Raw genomic sequence first — 23896 nt, 5'->3', positions numbered from 1 at the left:
AAAATGTCGGCCAAATGTGTGACTAACGCTTCACTGGTTACTAATGGATACTGGTTACTAATGGATACGGGGCGGTTTTAACTGTTGGCCTTTCATCTCCGACAGTCAAGGGCGGGAAAATAGCCACGCGACTCCCGCCCAGGAACACACCTGTTTGGAACGCATGGCGCGCGTCTCCCCCCAGCTGTATTTATTCTGTTAAAAAAAATAACGGTCATAAATAAAATCAATTATCACCATTTCAACATATTGTTAAAGCCATGCACTAATTGTTCACTATTTAATTTCAATAATTAAATTCATCATGCTCAATTCTAAAAGTATGCTCCTTTTTCATATATATATTTTTTTATTTAACTAGGCAAGTCAGAAGAAATTCTTATTTACAATGACGGCCTACCGGAGAACAGTGGTTTAACTACCTTGTTCAGGGGCAGAAGACAGATTTTTACTTTGTCTGCTAGGAGATTCGACACTAACCACTAGGCTTCCTGCCTAGTGTGGCACAATAAAATAATTGTCTCAATGTTTTACCATAAAAACAATACTTCCATCAGCTCAGTGTATTCACAAGTTTATAAGAGCATGATTTGATACATTCAGTGTCAACAAATAGGCATAAAGCATTACAATATCTCTGTGGTGCACAACAACACATGACAATATAATAAATATACAGATGGTTACCGGGATCAAAATGTGACATAAAAAGCCACAAATAATAGCAAATACTTCAGAGAGATAAAGCAATCCCAAAGAATGCAATAGCACAATCCATTTCACAGAGGTTGATTGAGAAAGTGATGGGGGACGGATCACGTTTTCAGGTTGGTTTGTGGTCTGTCTCGTCAGTCTGTCACTGTAGAGCCTTTGCTATCCCTGTGGCTAGGTGCTCAGCTGTAGGTTTGTCTGCGGAGCAGCTGACCGATAGCCCCTCTGCTGTCATGGCATCTGCTGTGGTAGGTCCTATGGCTGCAAACTGGAAGACAACACAACATTAAGTTCAATTGTATTGGCAGTATAGCATCACAAGCTCCAAGAAGTCACTTAAAGTTACATCGGAAAAAAAATAGGAACTTTTTTTTTTACCTTTATCTGCTTAAGTTGTTCACCTGACAGTCTTCTCACCGTTTCCAAACAGAACTTGACTCCCGACGGGCTGAAGAAAGCAATGCTGGCTGGAACACCCTGTGTGTGAACAGAGCCCAAACCGTGATGATTAGTGGTATAACTGTTTCTGAACGATAACAACATCACAACGGATATATGGGATAGTGTTTTGAGGGGAAAAGTCCCGCTTGTTGACACTTCCTGTACCTGCTCTGTAAAATGGTTCTTTAGGTTCTTCTCCAGGTCAGGATGTTGAGCTGTCTGATAAACCATCAGTGTGTCTAGAGGAACTCCTAAAAAACAAAAAACAAACATGAAATGAATGTCACCTATGATATTAGATACTACCTTGTAAAATTGTAGAGTATTCATGGGTATTCAAAAATATGAGTTATAATTTATTTTAGTAAGTCGTAATAAAGGAAACTTACCGTTTTCCCTCAAAGCAGTAGGTAAAACTTCTCTTTTAATGGAACCACAGGGGAAGAGAAGTGGTAATATATTGGTGTCCTCTCCTATATCAAGCCAGAATGTAGCTAATGTTAGCTAGCTCAATATAAAAACACAATATGCAACAATTTAAAAGATTTTACTGAGTTACAGTTCATAAAACGAAATCAGTCAATTGAAATAAATTCATATATGGATTTCACATAACTGGGAATACAGGTATGCATCTGTTGGTCGCAGATACCTTTAAAAACAAATGTTAGTGGCGTGGATCAGAAAACCAGTCAGTATCTGGTGTGACCACCATTTGCCTCATGCAGCGCGACACATCTCCTTCACATACAGTTCACCAGGCTGTTGATTGTGGCCTGTGGAATATTGTCCCAGTCCTCTTCAATGGCTGTGCGAAGTTGCTGGATATTTGTGGGAACTGGAACTCGTTGTCGTACAAGTCGATCCAGAGCATCCCAAACGTGCTCAAACGGGTGTCATGTCTGGTGAGTATGGAGGCCATGGAAGAACGGGGACATTTTCAGCTTCCAGGAATTGTGTACAGATCCTTGCGACATGGGGCTGTGCATTATCATGCTGAAACATGAGGTGATGTTGATTGATGAATGGCTTGACAAATGGGCCTCAGGATCTCGTCACGGTATCTCTGTGCATTCAAATTTCCATCGATAAAATGCAATTGTGTTCGTTGTCCGTAGTTTATGCCTGCCCATACTATAACCCCACCGTCACCATGGGACACTCTGTTCACAACGTTGACATCAGCAAACTGCTCGCTCACACAACGCTGTCTGCCATCTGCCCGGTACAGTTGAAACCGGGATCAATCCGTGAAGATAACACTTCTCCAGCGTGCCAGTGGCACTCGAACGTGAGCATTTTCCCACTGAAGTCAGTTACGACACCAAACTGCAGTCAAGACAAGACCCTGGTGAGGATAACGTGCACGCAGATGAGCTTGTGAGGCCGGTTGGACGTACTGCCAAATTCTCTAAAACAACACTGGAGGCGGCTTATGGTAGAGAAATTAACATTCAATTATCTGGCAACAGCTCTGGTGGACATTCCTGCAGTCAGCATGCCAATTGCACTCTCCCTCAAAACTTGAGACATCTGTGGCATTGTGCTGTGTGACAAAACTGGGTTATCGTGGCAACGGAGAAATGTTCACTAACAGGGATGTAAACAAATGTGTGCACAAAATTTGAGAGAAATAAGCTTTTTGTGCGTATGGAAAATGTCTATGGATCTTTTATTTCAACTTATGAAACGTGGGACCAACACTTTGCATGTTGTGTTTATATTGTTGTTCAGTGTAGTTGCATTTAAAAAGGTAAATGACTGTCGTACGTTGAAGGATGAGGCGGGAGAGAACGTCTGCAGTCCCAGTGTCCTCTCCCAGGGGGATCAGACCTAGGTTTTCCACTACGGAAGAAAAACAGACAACTGATTACTGAAATACAATACCAAACAGAAACCTACTTTTCATCTTATGACATTAATACATTAGTAGTTTATGACATTAATACATTAGTATTCATAATGACATTAATACATGTAGTAGTTTATATTAATACATTAGTAGTTTATGATATGAATACATGTAGTAGTTTATTATATTAATACATGTAGTAGTTTATGATATGAATACATGTAGTAGTTTATGATATTAATACATTAGTAGTTTATGACATTAATACATTAGTAGCTTATGATATTAATACATTAGTAGTTTATGACATGAATACATGTAGTAGTTTATGATATTAATACATTAGTAGTTTATGATATTAATAAATGTAGTAATTTATGATATGAATACATGTAGTAGTTTATGATATTAATACATTAGTAGTTTATGATATTAATAAATGTAGTAGTTTATGACATGAATAAATGTAGTAATTTATGATATGAATACATGTAGTAGTTTATGATATTAATAAATGTAGTAATTTATGATATGAATACATGTAGTAGTTTATGATATTAATACATTAGTAGTTTATGACATTAATACATTAGTAGCTTATGATATTAATACATTAGTAGTTTATGACATGAATACATGTAGTAGTTTATGATATTAATACATTAGTAGTTTATGATATTAATAAATGTAGTAATTTATGATATGAATACATGTAGTAGTTTATGATATTAATACATTAGTAGTTTATGACATTAATACATTAGTAGTTTATGACATTAATACATTAGTAGTTTATGATATGAATACATTAGTAGTTTATGACATTAATACATTAGTAGTTTATGACATTAATACATTAGTAGTTTATGACATTAATACATTAGTAGCTTATGACATTAATACATTAGTAGTCATTATGCTACACAGGAATGAACACACTATACATTCTCAGAACGTGTTTTGGTGCAGGTAACAGTTCAACACACTCAAACTTTAACGTTTCAGCTAACAGAACAACCCTGTAATTCCTTCCCAGAGGAATCAGAGGTAAACGGAAAAGTACAGACACCAAGAGAGTATTGCACCTGCCACCTGCCCTCTATAAAGACAGGCAACAAAATGTCAGTAAACTGTCACTTGTGGAAAAGTCCTTTCCAGCTGACTGCAGGCTAGTGGTAACATGGTTGACACGTTACTGTGACATCCAGGTGCCTGCCACACATACTGTATCTAGTACCATCTCATTAAAGGCCCACTCTGTGATATTTACAGCTTTTTTTATTTACTACACTCAGTTACCAGTTTATTAGGTACGCCATCCCGTTCACAAAAAAATTGTTCTCTCCTACAGACAGTGAGTCACGTGGCCGTGGCTTGCTATATAAAGCAGACAGACAGGCATCGACGCTTTCAGTTACTGTTCGATTGAACGTTAGAGTGGGAAAAACAAGTTGCCGAAACGACTTTGAGCGTGTAATGGTCGTTGGTGCCAGACGCGCCCGTTCCAGCATCTCAGAAACGGCCGCCCTCCTGGGCATTTCACTCACTACAGCGACTAAGGGTTTACCGACGATGGTGCAACAAACAAACAACATCCAGTCCCGGGCAGTGCTGTGGGTGAAAATAGCTCGACGACCACAGCCCTACAGGGCGACCACAGCCTTACTAGACGACAACAGCCCTACAGACGACCACAGCCCTACAGGGCGACCACAGCCTTACTTGACGACAACAGCCCTACAGGGCGACCACAGCCCTACAGACGACCACAGCCCTACAGGGCGACCACAGCCCTACAGGGCGACCACAGCCCTACAGGGCGACCACAGCCCTACAGTCGACCACAGCCCTACAGACGACCACAGCCCTACAGACGACCACAGCCCTACAGTCGACCACAGCCCTACAAGGGCGACCACAGCCTTACTAGACGACAACAGCCCTACAGGGCGACCACAGCCCTACAGTCGACCACAGCCCTACAGGGCGACCACAGCCTTACTAGACGACAACAGCCCTACAGGGCGACCACAGCCCTACAGTCGACCACAGCCCTACAGACGACCACAGCCCTACAGGGCGACCACAGCCCTACAGGGCGACTACAGCCCTACAGTCGACCACAGCCCTACAGACGACCACAGCCCTACAGACGACCACAGCCCTACAGTCGACCACAGCCCTACAGGGCGACCACAGCCTTACAGGTTGACCACAGCCCTACAGTCGACCACAGCCCTACAGTCGACCACAGCCCTACAGTCGACCACAGCCCTACAGGGCGACCACAGCCCTACAGTCGACCACAGCCCTACAGACGACCACAGCCCTACAGGGCGACCACAGCCCTACAGGGCGACCACAGACCTACAGGGCAACCACAGCCTTAATAGACGACCACAGCCCTACAGGGCGACCACAGCCCTACAGGGCAACCACAGCCTTAATAGACGACCACAGCCCTACAGGGCGACCACAGCCTTACTAGACGACCACAGCCCTACAGACGACCACAGCCCTACAGACGACCACAGCCCTACAGACGACCACAGCCCTACAGGGCGACCACAGCCCTACAGGGCGACCACAGCCCTACAGGGCGACCACAGCCCTACAGACGACCACAGCCCTACAGGGCGACCACAGCCCTACAGGGCGACCACAGCCCTACAGGGCGACCACAGCCCTACAGTCGACCACAGCCCTACAGGGCGACCACAGCCCTACAGGGCGACCACAGCCCTACAGACGACCACAGCCCTACAGACGACCACAGCCCTACAGGGCGACCACAGCCTTACAGGTTGACCACAGCCCTACAGGGCGACCACAGCCCTACAGTCGACCACAGCCCTACAGGGCGACCACAGCCTTACTAGACGACCACAGCCCTACAGGGCGACCACAGCCCTACAGTCGACCACAGCCCTACAGTCGACCACAGCCCTACAGGGCGACCACAGCCTTACAGGTTGACCACAGCCCTACAGTCGACCACAGCCCTACAGTCGACCACAGCCCTACAGTCGACCACAGCCCTACAGGGCGACCACAGCCCTACAGTCGACCACAGCCCTACAGACGACCACAGCCCTACAGGGCGACCACAGCCCTACAGGGCGACCACAGACCTACAGGGCAACCACAGCCTTAATAGACGACCACAGCCCTACAGGGCGACCACAGCCCTACAGGGCAACCACAGCCTTAATAGACGACCACAGCCCTACAGGGCGACCACAGCCTTACTAGACGACCACAGCCCTACAGACGACCACAGCCCTACAGACGACCACAGCCCTACAGACGACCACAGCCCTACAGGGCGACCACAGCCCTACAGGGCGACCACAGCCCTACAGGGCGACCACAGCCCTACAGACGACCACAGCCCTACAGACGACCACAGCCCTACAGGGCGACCACAGCCCTACAGGGCGACCACAGCCCTACAGTCGACCACAGCCCTACAGGGCGACCACAGCCCTACAGGGCGACCACAGCCCTACAGACGACCACAGCCCTACAGACGACCACAGCCCTACAGGGCGACCACAGCCTTACAGGTTGACCACAGCCCTACAGGGCGACCACAGCCCTACAGTCGACCACAGCCCTACAGGGCGACCACAGCCTTACTAGACGACCACAGCCCTACAGGGCGACCACAGCCCTACAGTCGACCACAGCCCTACAGTCGACCACAGCCCTACAGTCGACCACAGCCCCACAGGGCGACCACAGCCCTACAGTCGACCACAGCCCTACAGTCGACCACAGCCCTACAGGGCGACCACAGCCCTACAGACGACCACAGCCCTACAGACGACCACAGCCCTACAGACGACCACAGCCCTACAGGGTGACCACAGTCCTACAGACGACCACAGCCCTACAGGGCGACCACAGCCCTACAGACGATCACAGCCCTACAGACGACCACAGCCCCACAGGGCGACCACAGCCCTACAGACGACCACAGCCCTACAGACGACCACAGCCCTACAGACGACCACAGCCCTACAGACGACCACAGCCCTACAGACGACCACAGCCCTACAGGGTGACCACAGCCCTACAGACGACCACAGCCCTACAGGGTGACCACAGCCCTACAGACGACCACAGCCCTACAGACGACCACAGCCCTACAGACGACCACAGCCCTACAGACGACCACAGCCCCACAGGGCGACCACAGCCCTACAGGACGACCACAGCCCTACAGACGACCACAGCCCTACAGACGACCACAGCCCTACAGACGACCACAGCCCTACAGGGTGACCACAGCCCTACAGACGACCACAGCCCTACAGACGACCACAGCCCTACAGACGACCACGGCCCTACAGACGACCACGGCCCTACAGGGCGACCACGGCCCTACAGACGACCACGGCCCTACAGACGACCACAGCCCTACAGACGCCCACAGCCCTACAGGGCGACCACAGCCCTACAGACGACCACAGCCCTACAGACGACCACAGCCCTACAGACGACCACAGCCCTACAGACGACCACAGCCCTACAGACGACCACAGCCCTACAGACGACCACAGCCCTACAGACGACCACAGCCCTACAGACGACCACAGCCCTACAGGACGACCACAGCCCTACAGGGCGACCACAGCCCTACAGGGCGACCACAGCCCTAAAGGGCGACCACAGCCCTACAGGGCGACCACAGCCCTACAGACGACCACAGCCCTACAGACGACCACAGCCCTACAGACGACCACAGCCCTACAGACGACCACAGCCCTACAGGGTGACCACAGCCCTACAGTCGACCACAGTCCTACAGACGACCACAGCCCTACAGACGACCACAGCCCTACAGACGACCACAGCCCTACAGACGACCACAGCCCTACAGGGTGACCACAGCCCTACAGACGACCACAGCCCTACAGACAGCCCTACAGACAGCCCTACAGACGACCACAGCCCTACAGGGCGACCACAGCCCTACAGACGACCACAGCCCTACAGACGACCACAGCCCTACAGACGACCACAGCCCTACAGGGTGACCACAGCCCTACAGGGTGACCACAGCCCTACAGGGTGACCACAGCCCTACAGACGACCACAGCCCTACAGACGACCACAGCCCTACAGGGTGACCACAGCCCTACAGACGACCACAGCCCTACAGGGTGACCACAGCCCTACAGACGACCACAGCCCTACAGACGACCACAGCCCTACAGACGACCACAGCCCTACAGGTTGACCACAGCCCTACAGGGCGACCACAGCCCTACAGTCGACCACAGCCCTACAGGGCGACCACAGCCCTACAGACGACCACAGCCCTACAGACGACCACAGCCCTACAGACGACCACAGCCCTACAGACAGCCCTACAGACGACCACAGCCCTACAGACGACCACAGCCCTACAGACAGCCCTACAGACGACCACAGCCCTACAGACAGCCCTACAGACGACCACAGCCCTACAGGGCGACCACAGCCCTACAGACGACCACAGCCCTACAGACGACCACAGCCCTACAGACGACCACAGCCCTACAGGTTGACCACAGCCCTACAGGGCGACCACAGCCCTACAGTCGACCACAGCCCTACAGGGCGACCACAGCCCTACAGGGCGACCACAGCCCTACAGACGACCACAGCCCTACAGACGACCACAGCCCTACAGACGACCACAGCCCTACAGACGACCACAGCCCTACAGACGACCACAGCCCTACAGACGACCACAGCCCTACAGGGCGACCACAGCCCTACAGACGACCACAGCCCTACAGACGACCACAGCCCTACAGGGTGACCACAGCCCTACAGGGTGACCACAGCCCTACAGACGACCACAGCCCTACAGACGACCACAGCCCTACAGGGCGACCACAGCCCTACAGACGACCACAGCCCTACAGACGACCACAGCCCTACAGGGCGACCACAGCCCTACAGGGGGACCACAGCCCTACAGGGTGACCACAGCCCTACAGACGACCACAGCCCTACAGACGACCACAGCCTTACAGACGACCACAGCCCTACAGACGACCACAGCCCTACAGGGCGACCACAGCCCTACAGACGACCACAGCCCTACAGACGACCACAGCCCTACAGACGACCACAGCCCTACAGACGACCACAGCCCTACAGACGACCACAGCCCTACAGGGCGACCACAGCCCTACAGACGACCACAGCCCTACAGACGACCACAGCCCTACAGGGCGACCACAGCCCTACAGGGCGACCACAGCCCTACAGGGCGACCACAGCCCTACAGGGCGACCACAGCCCTACAGACGACCACAGCCCTACAGACGACCACAGCCCTACAGACGACCACAGCCCTACAGGGTGACCACAGCCCTACAGGCGACCACAGCCCTACAGACGACCACAGCCCTACAGGGCGACCACAACCCTACAGGGCGACCACAGCCCTACAGACGACCACAGCCCTACAGACGACCACAGCCCTACAGACGACCACAGCCCTACAGGGTGACCACAGTCCTACAGACGACCACAGCCCTACAGGGCGACCACAGCCCTACAGACGATCACAGCCCTACAGACGACCACAGCCCTACAGGGCGACCACAGCCCTACAGACGACCACAGCCCTACAGGGCGACCACAGCCCTACAGACGACCACAGCCCTACAGGGCGACCACAGCCCTACAGGGCGACCACAGCCCTACAGACGACCACAGCCCTACAGACGACCACAGCCCTACAGACGACCACAGCCCTACAGACGACCACAGCCCTACAGGGCGACCACAGCCCTACAGGGCGACCACAGCCCTACAGGGTGACCACAGCCCTACAGGCGACCACAGCCCTACAGACGACCACAGCCCTACAGGGCGACCACAGCCCTACAGGGCGACCACAGCCCTACAGACGACCACAGCCCTACAGGGCGACCACAGCCCTACAGACGACCACAGCCCTACAGGGCGACCACAGCCCTACAGGGCGACCACAGCCCTACAGGGCGACCACAGCCCTACAGGGCGACCACAGCCCTACAGACGACCACAGCCCTACAGACGACCACAGCCCTACAGACGACCACAGCCCTACAGGGCGACCACAGCCCTACAGACGACCACAGCCCTACAGGACGACCACAGCCCTACAGGACGACCACAGCCCTACAGACGACCACAGCCCTACAGACGACCACAGCCCTACAGACGACCACAGCCCTACAGGACGACCACAGCCCTACAGGACGACCACAGCCCTACAGGACGACCACAGCCCTACAGACGACCACAGCCCTACAGACGACCACAGCCCTACAGACGACCACAGCCCTACAGGGCGACCACAGCCCTACAGGGCGACCACAGCCCTACAGACGACCACAGCCCTACAGGGCGACCACAGCCCTACAGGGCGACCACAGCCCTACAGGGCGACCACAGCCCTACAGACGACCACAGCCCTACAGGGCGACCACAGCCCTACAGACGACCACAGCCCTACAGGGCGACCACAGCCCTACAGGGCGACCACAGCACCACAGCCCTACAGGGCGACCACAGCCCTACAGGGCGACCACAGCCCTACAGGGCGACCACAGCCCTACAGACGACCACAGCCCTACAGGGCGACCACAGCCCTACAGGGCGACCACAGCCCTACAGGGCGACCACAGCCCTACAGGGCGACCACAGCCCTACAGACGACCACACCAGGTTCTCCTCCTATCAGCTAAAAACAGGAAGAAGTGGCTCCAGTGGGCACACCATCACCAACACTGGACAATTGAGGAGTGGAAAAACACATTGACTGGAACGTTGAATCACGGTTCCTGTTGAGTCGTGCTGATGGCAGAGTCAGGATTTGGTGTAAGCAGTATGAGTCCATGGCCCCCATCCTGCCTGGTGTCAACGGTACAGGCTGGTGGCGGTGGTATAAAGGTGTGGGGAATGCTTTCCTGGCACACGTTAGATTCCTTGATACCAATTGAACAACGTGTTCCATTCCCCGAAGAATTCAGGCTGTTCTGGAGGCAAACTGGTGTCCTACCCAGTACTAGATGGGTGTACCTAATAAACTGGCCACTGAGTTTACAGTATATATCCCAGGTGTTATTATTTTTTGATATAACTAGGCCTCCAAGTGACCAATGACAAGATCCTCTCAGTGAAACAAAGGAGAGACTTTAGAGACATGAAGGCGTTGTAAACAACAAAGAACTCCATGCTGAACAGAAGTGTTTAATGCCAGTAAGTTTACACAATGTTGGCGATCAATTACTCACCTAACGCTGCAGTAGCCTTCCCAACAACATAGATGGACCTGGCATTCCATTTGTCTTTAATGTCATTGTTCCACTCTAGAATAGAAAAACGTATAACAGACATTAAAAACGAGTATCTTACATACACTAACTCGTGTTGACTTTGTCCGTCTGAAAACACGAGACTAAGGCACAAGAGGTCTATTCCTTTCCTAACAATGATAATTTGTTGACGACGGGGGGCGGCATTTTTACAGAACGTCGTTTAAAACTTCACATGAGGATCTACTCACGTTCCGTTCTTTCATCATCTTCAAGACACATTTTGACTGCCTCGACCGCCCTCGGGCTGGTAAATATCAGCCCTCCATGTTGTTCTGGCTGGAACAGCTGTAGGAGGAGCAGAGAACAGCTGTAGGAGGAGTAGAGAACAGCTGTAGGAGGAGTAGAGAACAGCTGTAGGAGGAGTAGAGAACAGCTGTAGGAGGAGTAGAGAACAGCTGTAGGAGGAGCAGAGAACAGCTGTAGGAGGAGTAGAGAACAGCTGTAGGAGGAGTAGAGAACAGCTGTAGGAGGAGTAGAGAACAGCTGTAGGAGGAGTAGAGAACAGCTGTAGGAGGAGCAGAGAACAGCTGTAGGAGGAGCAGAGAACAGCTGTAGGAGGAGCAGAGAACAGCTGTAGGAGGAGCAGAGAACAGCTGTAGGAGGAGTAGAGAACAGCTGTAGGAGGAGCAGAGAACAGCTGTAGGAGGAGTAGAGAACAGCTGTAGGAGGAGTAGAGAACAGCTGTAGGAGGAGCAGAAAACAGCTGTAGGAGGAGCAGAGAACAGCTGTAGGAGGAGCAGAGAACAGCTGTAGGAGGAGCAGAGAACAGCTGTAGGAGGAGTAGAGAACAGCTGTAGGAGGAGTAGAGAACAGCTGTAGGAGGAGTAGAGAACAGCTGTAGGAGGAGTAGAGAACAGCTGTAGGAGGAGCAGAGAACAGCTGTAGGAGGAGTAGAGAACAGCTGTAGGAGGAGTAGAGAACAGCTGTAGGAGGAGCAGAGAACAGCTGTAGGAGGAGTAGAGAACAGCTGTAGGAGGAGCAGAGAACAGCTGTAGGAGGAGTAGAGAACAGCTGTAGGAGGTGTAGAGAACAGCTGTAGGAGGAGCAGAGAACAGCTGTAGGAGGAGCAGAGAACAGCTGTAGGAGGTGTAGAGAACAGCTGTAGGAGGTGTAGAGAACAGCTGTAGGAGGAGCAGAGAACAGCTGTAGGAGGAGCAGAGAACAGCTGTAGGAGGAGTAGAGAACAGCTGTAGGAGGAGTAGAGAACAGCTGTAGGAGGAGTAGAGAACAGCTGTAGGAGGAGCAGAGAACAGCTGTAGGAGGAGCAGAGAACAGCTGTAGGAGGAGTAGAGAACAGCTGTAGGAGGTGTAGAGAACAGCTGTAGGAGGTGTAGAGAACAGCTGTAGGAGGAGCAGAGAACAGCTGTAGGAGGAGTAGAGAACAGCTGTAGGAGGAGCAGAGAACAGCTGTAGGAGGAGCAGAGAACAGCTGTAGGAGGAGCAGAGAACAGCTGTAGGAGGAGTAGAGAACAGCTGTAGGAGGAGTAGAGAACAGCTGTAGGAGGAGCAGAGAACAGCTGTAGGAGGAGTAGAGAACAGCGAACAGCTGTAGGAGGTGTAGAGAACAGCTGTAGGAGGAGTAGAGAACAGCTGTAGGAGGAGCAGAGAACAGCTGTAGGAGGAGTAGAGAACAGCTGTAGGAGGAGTAGAGAACAGCTGTAGGAGGAGTAGAGAACAGCTGTAGGAGGAGCAGAGAACAGCTGTAGGAGGAGCAGAGAACAGCTGTAGGAGGAGTAGAGAACAGCTGTAGGAGGAGCAGAGAACAGCTGTAGGAGGAGTTGAGAACAGCTGTAGGAGGAGTAGAGAACAGCTGTAGGAGGAGTAGAGAACAGCTGTAGGAGGAGCAGAGAACAGCTGTAGGAGGAGTAGAGAACAGCTGTAGGAGGAGTAGAGAACAGCTGTAGGAGGAGTAGAGAACAACTGTAGGAGGAGTAGAGAACAGCTGTAGGAGGAGTAGAGAACAGCTGTAGGAGGAGTAGAGAACAGCTGTAGAGGAGGAGTAGAGAACAGCTGTAGGAGGAGTAGAGAACAGCTGTAGGAGGAGCAGAGAACAGCTGTAGGAGGGTCAGAGAACAGCTGTAGGAGGAGCAGAGAACAGCTGTAGGAGGAGCAGAGAACAGCTGTAGGAGGAGCAGAGAACAGCTGTAGGAGGAGTAGAGAACAGCTGTAGGAGGAGCAGAGAACAGCTGTAGGAGGAGTAGAGAACAGCTGTAGGAGAAGTAGAGAACAGCTGTAGGAGGAGCAGAGAACAGCTGTAGGAGGAGCAGAGAACAGCTGTAGGAGGAGCAGAGAACAGCTGTAGGAGGAGCAGAGAACAGCTGTAGGAGGAGCAGAGAACAGCTGTAGGAGGAGCAGAGAACAGCTGTAGGAGGAGTAGAGAACAGCTGTAGGAGAAGTAGAGAACAGCTGTAGGAGGAGCAGAGAACAGCTGTAGGAGGAGCAGAGAACAGCTGTAGAGGAGGAGTAGAGAACAGCTGTAGGAGGAGTAGAGAACAGCTGTAGGAGGAGCAGAGAACAGCTGTAGGAGGAGCAGAGAACAGCTGTATAACGACGACTAAACAAGAAACCCAACAGTACAACGTTCAGGAACACTTTACTTGACACCCAGTGTCATAAACACGTCATGACGCTGTAATAACCATGTCATAACAGCTGACATAACTTGTCATAACATGGTCATAACACTGTCATGACCCTTATACATACACCTGTTGTTAAATATATTGCGTTATTTTATGGCTGGTTATGACACCTACAGTGGGGCAAAAAAGTATTTAGTCAGCCACCAATTGTGCAAGTTCTCCCACTTAAAAAGATGAGAGAGGCCTGTAATTTTCATCATAGGTACACTTCCAACTATGACAGACAAAATGAGAAAAAAAATCCAGAAAATCACATTGTAGGATTTTTTATGAATTTATTTGCAAATTATGGTGGAAAATAAGTATTTGGTCACCTACAAACAAGCAAGATTTCTGGCTCTCACAGACCTGTAACTTCTTCTTTAAGAGGCTCCTCTGTCTTCCACTTGTTACCTGTATTAATGGCACCTGTTTGAACTTGTTATCAGTATAAAAGACACCTGTCCACAACCTCAAACAGTCACACTCCAAACTCCACTATGGCCAAGACCAAAGAGCTGTCAAAGGACACCAGAAACAAAATTGTAGACCTGCACCAGGCTGGGAAGACTGAATCTGCAATAGGTAAGCAGCTTGGTTTGAAGAAATCAACTGTGGGAGCAATTATTAGGAAATGGAAGACATACAAGACCACTGATAATCTCCCTCGATCTGGGGCTCCACGCAAGATCTCACCCCGTGGGGTCAAAATGATCACAAGAACGGTGGGGAAAAATCCCAGAACCACACGGGGGGACCTAGTGAATGACCTGCAGAGAGCTGGGACCAAAGTAACAAAGCCTACCATCAGTAACACACTACGCCGTCAGGGACTCAAATCCTGCAGTGCCAGACGTTTCCCCCTGCTTAAGCCAGTACATGTCCAGGCCCGTCTGAAGTTTGCTAGAGAGCATTTGGATGATCCAGAAGAAGATTGGGAGAATGTCATATGGTCAGATGAAACCAAAATATAACTTTTTGGTAAAAACTCAACTCGTCGTGTTTGGAGGACAAAGAATGCTGAGTTGCATCCAAAGAACACCATACCTACTGTGAAGCATGGGGGTGGAAACATCATGCTTTGGGGCTGTTTTTCTGCAAAGGGACCAGGACGACTGATCCGTGTAAAGGAAAGAATGAATGGGGCCATGTATCGTGAGATTTTGAGTGAAAACCTCCTTCCATCAGCAAGGGCATTGAAGATGAAACATGGCTGGGTCTTTCAGCATGACAATGATCCCAAACACACCGCCCGGGCAACGAAGGAGTGGCTTCGTAAGAAGCATTTCAAGGTCCTGGAGTGGCCTAGCCAGTCTCCAGATCTCAACCCCATAGAAAATCTTTGGAGGGAGTTGAAAGTCCGTGTTGCCCAGCAATAGCCCCAAAACATCACTGCTCTAGAGGAGATCTGCATGGAGGAATGGGCCAAAATACCAGCAACAGTGTGTGAAAACCTTGTGAAGACTTACAGAAAACGTTTGACCTCTGTCATTGCCAACAAAGGGTATATAACAAAGTATTGAGATAAACTTTTGTTATTGACCAAATACTTATTTTCCACCATAATTTGCAAATAAATTCATAAAAAATCCTACAATGTGATTTTCTGGATTTTTTTTTCTCATTTTGTCTGTCATAGTTGAAGTGTACCTATGATGAAAATTACAGGCCTCTCTCATCTTTTTAAGTGGGAGAACTTGCACAATTGGTGGCTGACTAAATACTTTTTTGCCCCACTGTACATAAGAGTGTCAAAAAAACACATTTATTCAAATGTGTTTTCCCCTGCCAAGAAGTTTCCTTTCGTTTTGAAAGTTTGTTTCTTTGTTGTTGTTGTAATTATTAATTCTTTACAGTCGTGTTTTTTTCCCCATCGTATTTTAAATAACTTGCAGAAAATACACCTTATGATACGGTCATGAAGCATTATGACATCATAATCCTACAAGCCAATAAAGCCAGATAGGCCTATCACGTACACGCCCTTACGTCAATCAATCAGGTGTCTTGTCCTGCTCCTGAAATCTGCTCTGGCATTCATCCCAGCCATCAACAATAGAGCATTATGGGTAGCTGCATGTCTGACATCAATTTGTGTGCAATTATAAAGATAATTTAATATTGTCAATTTCATAAACTATTATATAACATAAACATACTGTTGACCAGTAGGCTATGGTGGAATGGAATGTTCTACCTTGTGAGGTAGGTTTAGTCAGTGTCCTAACCAGCCATAAAGTAACTACCTTGGTAGGTTTAGTCAGTGTCCTAACCAGCCATAAAGTAACTACCTTGGTAGGTTTAGTCAGTGTCCTAACCAGCCATAAAGTAACTACCTTGGTAGGTTTAGTCAGTGTCCTAACCAGCCATAAAGTAACTACCTTGGTAGGTTTAGTCAGTGTCCTAACCAGCCATAAAGTAACTAACCTTGGTAGGTTTAGTCAGTGTCCTAACCAGCCATAAAGTAACTAACCTTGGTAGGTTTAGTCAGTGTCCTAACCAGCCATAAAGTAACTAACCTTGGTAGGTTTAGTCAGTGTCCTAACCAGCCATAAAGTAACTAACCTTGGTAGGTTTAGTCAGTGTCCTAACCAGCCATAAAGTAACTACCTTGGTAGGTTTAGTCAGTGTCCTAACCAGCCATAAAGTAACTAACCTTGGTAGGTTTAGTCAGTGTCCTAACCAGCCATAAAGTAACTACCTTGGTAGGTTTAGTCAGTGTCCTAACCAGCCATAAAGTAACTAACCTTGGTAGATTTAGTCAGTGTCCTAACCAGCCATAAAGTAACTACCTTGGTAGGTTTTATGGGTTTTGACACTCTTATGTAGGTGTCATAACCAGCCATAAAGTAACTACCTTGGTAGATTTTATGGGTTTTGACACTCTTATGTAGGTGTCATAACCAGGCATAAAGTAACTACCTTGGTAGGTTTTATGGGTTTTGACACTCTTATGTAGGTGTTCATAACCAGCCATAAAGTAACTACCTTGGTAGGTTTTATGGGTTTTGAAACTCTTATGTAGGTGTCATAACCAGCCATAAAGTAACACAATAGGTCTAAATATATGTGTCATGACAGTGTTATAACCATATTATGACAGGTTATGACAAGTCATGTCAGCTGTTATGACATATTTTGACATGGTTATGACCGTGTCATAACGCGTTATGACGCTCGGCGTCCCAGTAAAATGTTACCAAACTTTCGATCTTAAAATCAACACTTTGATGTATATAAATGGTATTCACCTTGTCTGACAATGTATTCAAGGAAACAAATGTAAAAGACAGCACAGGAATTAAGGTTGCTTTGTGTCCACGGGATGCCAGCTCCTGTAAGTACAAAGTTGAGGGTTCTGTAAATCAAATCAAATCAAATCGATTTCACTGTTACACAGTCACCCATTATACATTTAGGTTATAATTTTTATTTATTTTTTTATTTTTATTTCACCTTTATTTAACCAGGTAGGCTAGTTGAGAACAAGTTCTCATTTGCAACTGCGACCTGGCCAAGATAAAGCATAGCAGTGTGAACAGACAACACAGAGTTACACATGGAGTAAACAATAAACAAGTCAATAACATGGTAGAAAAAAAGAGAATCTATATACAATGTGTGCAAAAGGCATGAGGTAGGCAATAAATCGAATAATTACAATTTAGCAGATTAACACTGGAGTGATAAATCATCAGATGATCATGTGCAAGAAGAGATACTGGTGTGCAAAAGAGCAGAAAAGTAAATAAATAAAAGCAGTATGGGGGGTGAGGTAGGTAAATTGGGTGGGTAGTTTACAGATGGACTATGTACAGCTGCAGCGATCGGTTAGCTGCTCGGATAGCAGATTTTTAAAGTTGTTGAGGGTGATAAAAGTCTCCAACTTCAGAGATTTTTGCAATTCGTTCCAGTCGCAGGCAGCAGAGAACTGGAAGGAAAGGCGTCCAAATGAGGTTTTAGCTTTAGGGATGATCAGTGAGATACACCTGCTGGAGCGCGTGCTGCGGGTGGGTGTAGCCATCGTGACCAGTGAACTGAGATAAGGCGGCACTTTACCTAGCATAGCCTTGTAGATGACCTGGAGCCAGTGGGTCTGACGACGAACATGTAGCGAGGGCCAGCCGACTAGGGCATACAGGTCGCAGTGGTGGGTCGTATAAGGTGCTTTAGTAACAAAACGAATGGCACTGTGATAAACTGCATCCAGTTTGCTGAGTAGAGTGTTGGAAGCTATTTTGTAGATGACATCGCCGAAGTCGAGGATCGGTAGGATAGTCAGTTTTACTAGGGTAAGTTTGGCGGCGTGAGTGAAGGAGGCTTTGTTGCGGAATAGAAAGCCGATTCTTGATTTGATTTTGGATTGGAGATGTTTGATATGAGTCTGGAAGGAGAGTTTGCAGTCTAGCCAGACACCTAGGTACTTATAGATGTCAACATATTCTAGGTCGGAACCGTCCAGGGTGGTGATGCTAGTCGGGCGTGCGGGTGCAGGCAGCGAACGGTTGAAAAGCATGCATTTGGTTTTACTAGCGTTTAAGAGCAGTTGGAGGCCACGGAAGGAGTGTTGTATGGCATTGAAGCTCGTTTGGAGGTTAGATAGCACAGTGTCCAAGGAAGGGCCGGAAGTATATAGAATGGTGTCGTCTGCGTAGAGGTGGATCAGAGAATCGCCCGCAGCAAGAGCAACATCATTGATGTATACAGAGAAAAGAGTCGGCCCGAGAATTGAACCCTGTGGTACCCCCATAGAGACTGCCAGAGGACCGGACAACATGCCCTCCGATTTGACACACTGAACTCTGTCTGCAAAGTAGTTGGTGAACCAGGCAAGGCAGTCATTAGAAAAACCGAGGCTACTGAGTCTGCCGATAAGAATATGGTGATTGACAGAGTCGAAAGCCTTGGCCAGGTCGATGAAGACGGCTGCACAGTAATGTCTTTTATCGATGGCGGTTATGATGTCGTTTAGTACCTTGAGCGTGGCTGAGGTGCACCCGTGACCGGCTCGGAAACCGGATTGCACAGCGGAGAAGGTACGGTGGGATTCGAGATGGTCAGTGATCTGTTTGTTGACTTGGCTTTCGAAGACCTTAGATAGGCAGGGCAGGATGGATATAGGTCTGTAACAGTTTGGGTCCAGGGTGTCTCCCCCTTTGAAGAGGGGGATGACCGCGGCAGCTTTCCAATCCTTGGGGATCTCAGATGATACGAAGGAGAGGTTGAACAGGCTGGTAATAGGGGGTGCGACAATGGCGGCGGACAGTTTCAGAAATGGGGGGTCCAGATTGTCAAGCCCAGCTGATTTGTATGGGTCCAGGTTTTCCAGCTCTTTCAGAACATCTGCTATCTGGATTTGGGTAAAGGAGAAGCTGGGGAGGCTTGGGCGAGTAGCAGCGGGGGGGGCAGGGCTGTTGGCCAAGGTTGGAGTCGCCAGGAGGAAGGCATGGCCAGCCATTGAGAAATGCTTGTTGAAGTCTTCGATTATCACGGATTTATCGGTGGTGACCGTGTTACCTAGCCTCAGTGCAGTGGGCAGCTGGGAGGAGGTGCTCTTGTTCTCCATGGACTTTACAGTATCCCAGAACTTTTTGGAGTTAGAGCTACAGGATGCGAATTTCTGCTTGAAAAAGCTGGCCTTTGCTTTCCTGACTGACTGCGTGTATTGGTTCCTGACTTCCCTGAACAGTTGCATATCGCGGGGGCTCTTCGATGCTATTGCAGTTCGCCACAGGATGTTTTTGTGCTGGTCGAGGGCAGTCAGGTCTGGAGTGAACCAAGGGCTATATCTGTTCTTGGTTCTGCATTTTTTGAACGGAGCATGCTTGTCTAATATGGTGAGGAAGTAACATTTAAAGAATGACCAGGCATCCTCAACTGACGGGATGAGGTCAATATCCTTCCAGGGTACCCGGGCCAGGTCGATTAGAAAGGCCTGCTCGCAGAAGTGTTTTAGGGAGCGTTTGACAGTGATGAGGGGTGGTCGTTTGACCGCGGACCCGTGGCGGACACAGGCAATGAGGCAGTGATCGCTGAGATCTTGATTGAAGACAGCAGAGGTGTATTTGGAGGGCAGGTTGGTCAGGATAATGTCTATTAGGGTGCCCATGTTTACGGATTTAGGGTTGTACCTGATGGGTTCCTTGATGATTTGTGTGAGATTGAGGGCATCAAGCTTGGATTGTAGGACTGCCGGGGTGTTAAGCATATCCCAGTTTAGGTCACCTAACAGAACAAACTCTGAAGCTAGATGGGGAGCGATCAATTCACAGATGGTGTCCAGGGCACAGCTGGGAGCTGAGGGGGGTCGGTAGCAGGCGGCAACAGTGAGAGACTTATTTCTGGAGAGATTAATTTTTAAAATTAGAAGTTCGAACTGTTTGGGCATAGACCTGGAAAGTATGACAGAACTTTGCAGGCTATCTCTGCAGTAGATTGCAACTCCTCCCCCTTTGGCAGTTCTATCTTGACGGAAAGTGTTATAGTTGGGTATGGAAATCTCAGAATTTTTGGTGGCCTTCCTAAGCCAGGATTCGGACACGGCAAGGACATCAGGATTGGCAGAGTGTGCTAAAGCGGTGAGTAAGGCAAACTTAGGGAGGAGGCTTCTGATGTTGACATGCATGAGGCCAAGGCTTTTTCGATCGCAGAAGTCAACAAATGAGGGTGACTGGGGACATGCAGGGCCTGGGTTTACCTCCACATCACCCGAGGAACAGAGGAGTAGTAGGATGAGGGTGCGGCTAAAGGCTATCAAAACTGGTCGCCTAGAGCGTTGGGGACAAAGAATAAAAGGAGCAGATTTATGGGCGTGGTAGAATAGATTCTGGGCATAATGTGCAGACAGGGGTATGGAGGGGCGCGGGTACAGCGGAGGCAAGCCCAGGCGCTGGGTGATGATAAGAGAGGTTGTATCTCTGGACATGCTGGTCTCAATGGGTGAGGTCACCGCATGTGTGGGGGGTGGGACAAAGGGGGTATCAGAGGTACGGAGAGTGGAACTACAGGGTCCATTACAAACCAAAACAATGATAATGAAAACTAGCCTGAACAACAGTATGCAAGGCATATTGATATTTGAGAGAGACATACAATAAGGCATAAAGTGATTGCAGGTCTTGATTGGGAGAGCTAGCTAAAACAACAGGTAAGATAACAGCAGCAATGACAGGGTGCTAGTCTGACACAGCAACAACAGGTAAAAATGGCGACGACTAGGCAGAGAGGGTCGGATTAACTACACACAGATCCTGAGTTAAAGCACAGAGCCGACAGATAAAACACAAATAAACAGAATGGAGTACCGTGAATTAATGGACAGTCAAGCATGCATCAGCTATGTAGCCAAGTGATCATAGTGTCCAGGGGGCAGCCGTAGATGGAGCAGAGGAGGCCTCCACTAAGCTAGCACGCGGCGTTTAAAGTTAGTAGCCCGGGGGGTGGTCTGCTCAGACGGAGGGGGTCTGCTCAGACGTGGTTGTGTCGACAGAGAGTCCAAGCCAGATGGCGATGGCGAAAGAGAGGTTGTGAATTGTAGAATTGTGTTTGCTAACTGGTGCTAGCTTCGTGGCAGTGGCGCTAGCCGCAAGCTAGCTGTGAGGATCAGAAGTAGTGGCTCAGGGATTACGGCAGGAATCCGGCGTTGTTGTCGAGAGACAGTCCGATGCTGGTAAATTGGTGAGTAATATCCAGGCTAATAACAGGGCTGGTGTCTGTGCAGAAGGTAAAAGCTACTAGCAGCGGCAAAAAAAATGGCTAAATTAGCTTGTAGCTGGTATTGTAGCCCAAGAATTCGCTGGTAGACCTCTTCAGCTAGCCGGCAGATGGGCCTAGCTCGAGGCTAGCTCAAGGCTAACTGGTGCTTGCTTCGGGACAGAGGTGTTAGCCAGTAGTAGCCACTCGGTTGCAGCTAGCTAGCTGTGATGATACGGTGTAATTGTCCAGAGCTTGCGTCAGGAATCCGGTGATGTGGTAGAGAAAAAGCAGTCCTATATGCTCTGGGTTGATATCGCGCTTGCAGACTGGCAGGTATTGGCCCGGTATTGAAGCTGGCTGTGTCCGAGTTGAGGGTGAAGACCGCAGCAGTGGCTAACTGACTACTAGCTAGTAGCTAGTTATCTGGCTAGCTTCTGCTTGGGGTTACGGTTCTAAAGTATATAAAAAAAAAATAGCAGGTCCGTACCACATTGGGTGAGGCGGAATGTAGGAATGTATATTCAGTTCCTAGATGGAAAATGAAATTAAAATATATACGAAATGTATACGAAAAATACGAAGACTATTTACTATTTACTATTTACACGCGACAGGACAATACAGGACAAACAAACACACGTCCGACTGCTACGCCATCTTGGATTCAAAAAAAATAATAATAATAATACTTTTTTTTTTTATAATATAAAAAAAAAATATATATAAAAAAATAAATAAATAAATGCCCGAGAAGCCGGTGTCTCGAGGATATATTGTGACGGGTGTTTGATATTGGCAAATCGTTCCATTGAATTTGAATATTGAAACAATGTTGCAAATGTCGGAGAGACAGAGAGCAAGGGTTTATACAAAACATCCGCTGTTGAAAACTAAATGTTAGTCTAAAAGAAATGTGAGATAATGTCTGGATGCTTTTTATAGTGGAGATCAAGTTTATAAATTGCCTGGCTGGGCTGATGAGACAGTGGATTGCAACAGTCAGATGGAACAGAGTAAATAGGCATTTTAATGTCATAGATTTAGCCGGTGGTAACTTATGGAATAGACACCGGCTGGAATGCGGTTTTAACCAATCAGCATTCAGCATTAGAACCACCCGTCCTATAATGGATTTTAATAGGTGTAGAGTATAATAGAATAGGATTGAATAGAACAGAATAGAATGCGCATGCCAGCTGCAAATATCAATACAAAAGATGTTTCTCTACTGTACCTTGATGTAAGGATCTGGTCCAGAGCCTCCCTCTCTCGGGTCTTTCAGAAGCAGCACATGCATTTCGACAGATGACTCAGAGCCCTGTGGAATAAGACAAGACGGGATACAACTTAATGTTACCGTCAGCAACGAGGTCAATGATGAAAATCGGCAAACAAAATAATAATAAAATCCACCCAATGCAGATTTACTCTATTTAGTAAGATTATAAACTGAATGACTGATCCTGTGCAGTAGCTTCAGAACAGAAGGTTGACGGGGGATGTAACCCATAGCCAGGCTAACGTTACACCCAGCGCCTGTCATATGTCGCCTACTGATAACAATGCTGTTGAGCCATGAATCAACTGTTTTCATTGCTTGGACCATTTATCAATTAGAGGCATGCGGTATTATTCAGTCAGTTGTAGAGCTCAGGTATCTCATGCACCAGTGTACTGTACGTTTTATGTACTTGCAAAGCTGTTATGTTATGCGATACAATTCAAATATGGAGCTGTCACTTCTTGTGAGCCAAGGCGACACATTACTTGGCCTCATTGGCGCAACCATAAAACAATAACAACTGTACACACAATATGTATCATGCTTAACTATTGAGCTAACTAGTTTTCGTTTTCAAGTCAACAGAAAATTAACAGAAACCGTAGAAAATCAACAAAAATCGGATGTACACAAACACTGTACCTCAAGCTCTTCCTCCAGCTGGCGTCATGGCTACTACTAAAACGAGGAAATAGGGGGACAACAAAATAGTAATGTTTTGTTAGGATAATACTTGAGTAATAACAATGAATGTTATCACTACAGTTACAATTAAAGAAAGTAGTCGTTTGTTTTTTCTTCTGAAACAGTTCAGTAAACAATATTCTAACATATTTAAACAATAATTTAGATACACTATATTTCCCCTTTCATCAAAATGGTTTATTCCATTCTGCTGTCAGAATGAGAAACGGGACGCCATTGC

General features: G+C 48.4%; 1 protein-coding gene across 2 annotated transcripts; it reads right to left on the bottom strand.

The window, feature by feature from the left end:
- Positions 1 to 558: 558 nt before the first annotated feature.
- Positions 559 to 23677, bottom strand: uros (uroporphyrinogen III synthase). 2 transcript variants are annotated; one of them, XM_071394676.1, is made up of 10 exons: positions 23614 to 23677; positions 22924 to 23007; positions 17246 to 17329; positions 11562 to 11658; positions 11290 to 11364; positions 2923 to 2997; positions 1542 to 1625; positions 1318 to 1403; positions 1090 to 1188; positions 559 to 979 (listed from the first exon to the last, which is right to left on the bottom strand). In XM_071394676.1, the coding sequence occupies exons 2-10, from the start codon at positions 22984 to 22986 to the stop codon at positions 857 to 859; spliced, it is 786 nt and encodes a 261-aa protein (XP_071250777.1). In that variant the 5' UTR covers positions 22987 to 23007; positions 23614 to 23677; the 3' UTR covers positions 559 to 856. The 2 variants fall into 2 exon arrangements, with proteins under 2 accessions (XP_071250777.1, XP_071250778.1); XM_071394677.1 differs by lacking the exon at positions 17246 to 17329 and having other exon boundaries at positions 23614 to 23676.
- Positions 23678 to 23896: the final 219 nt, after the last annotated feature.

Source organism: Salvelinus alpinus, chromosome 3 (assembly GCF_045679555.1).
Source record: "Salvelinus alpinus chromosome 3, SLU_Salpinus.1, whole genome shotgun sequence".
In the NCBI taxonomy this organism is placed as follows: Eukaryota; Metazoa; Chordata; class Actinopteri; order Salmoniformes; family Salmonidae; genus Salvelinus; species Salvelinus alpinus.
This window is presented reverse-complemented; position numbering and strand designations above follow the sequence as displayed.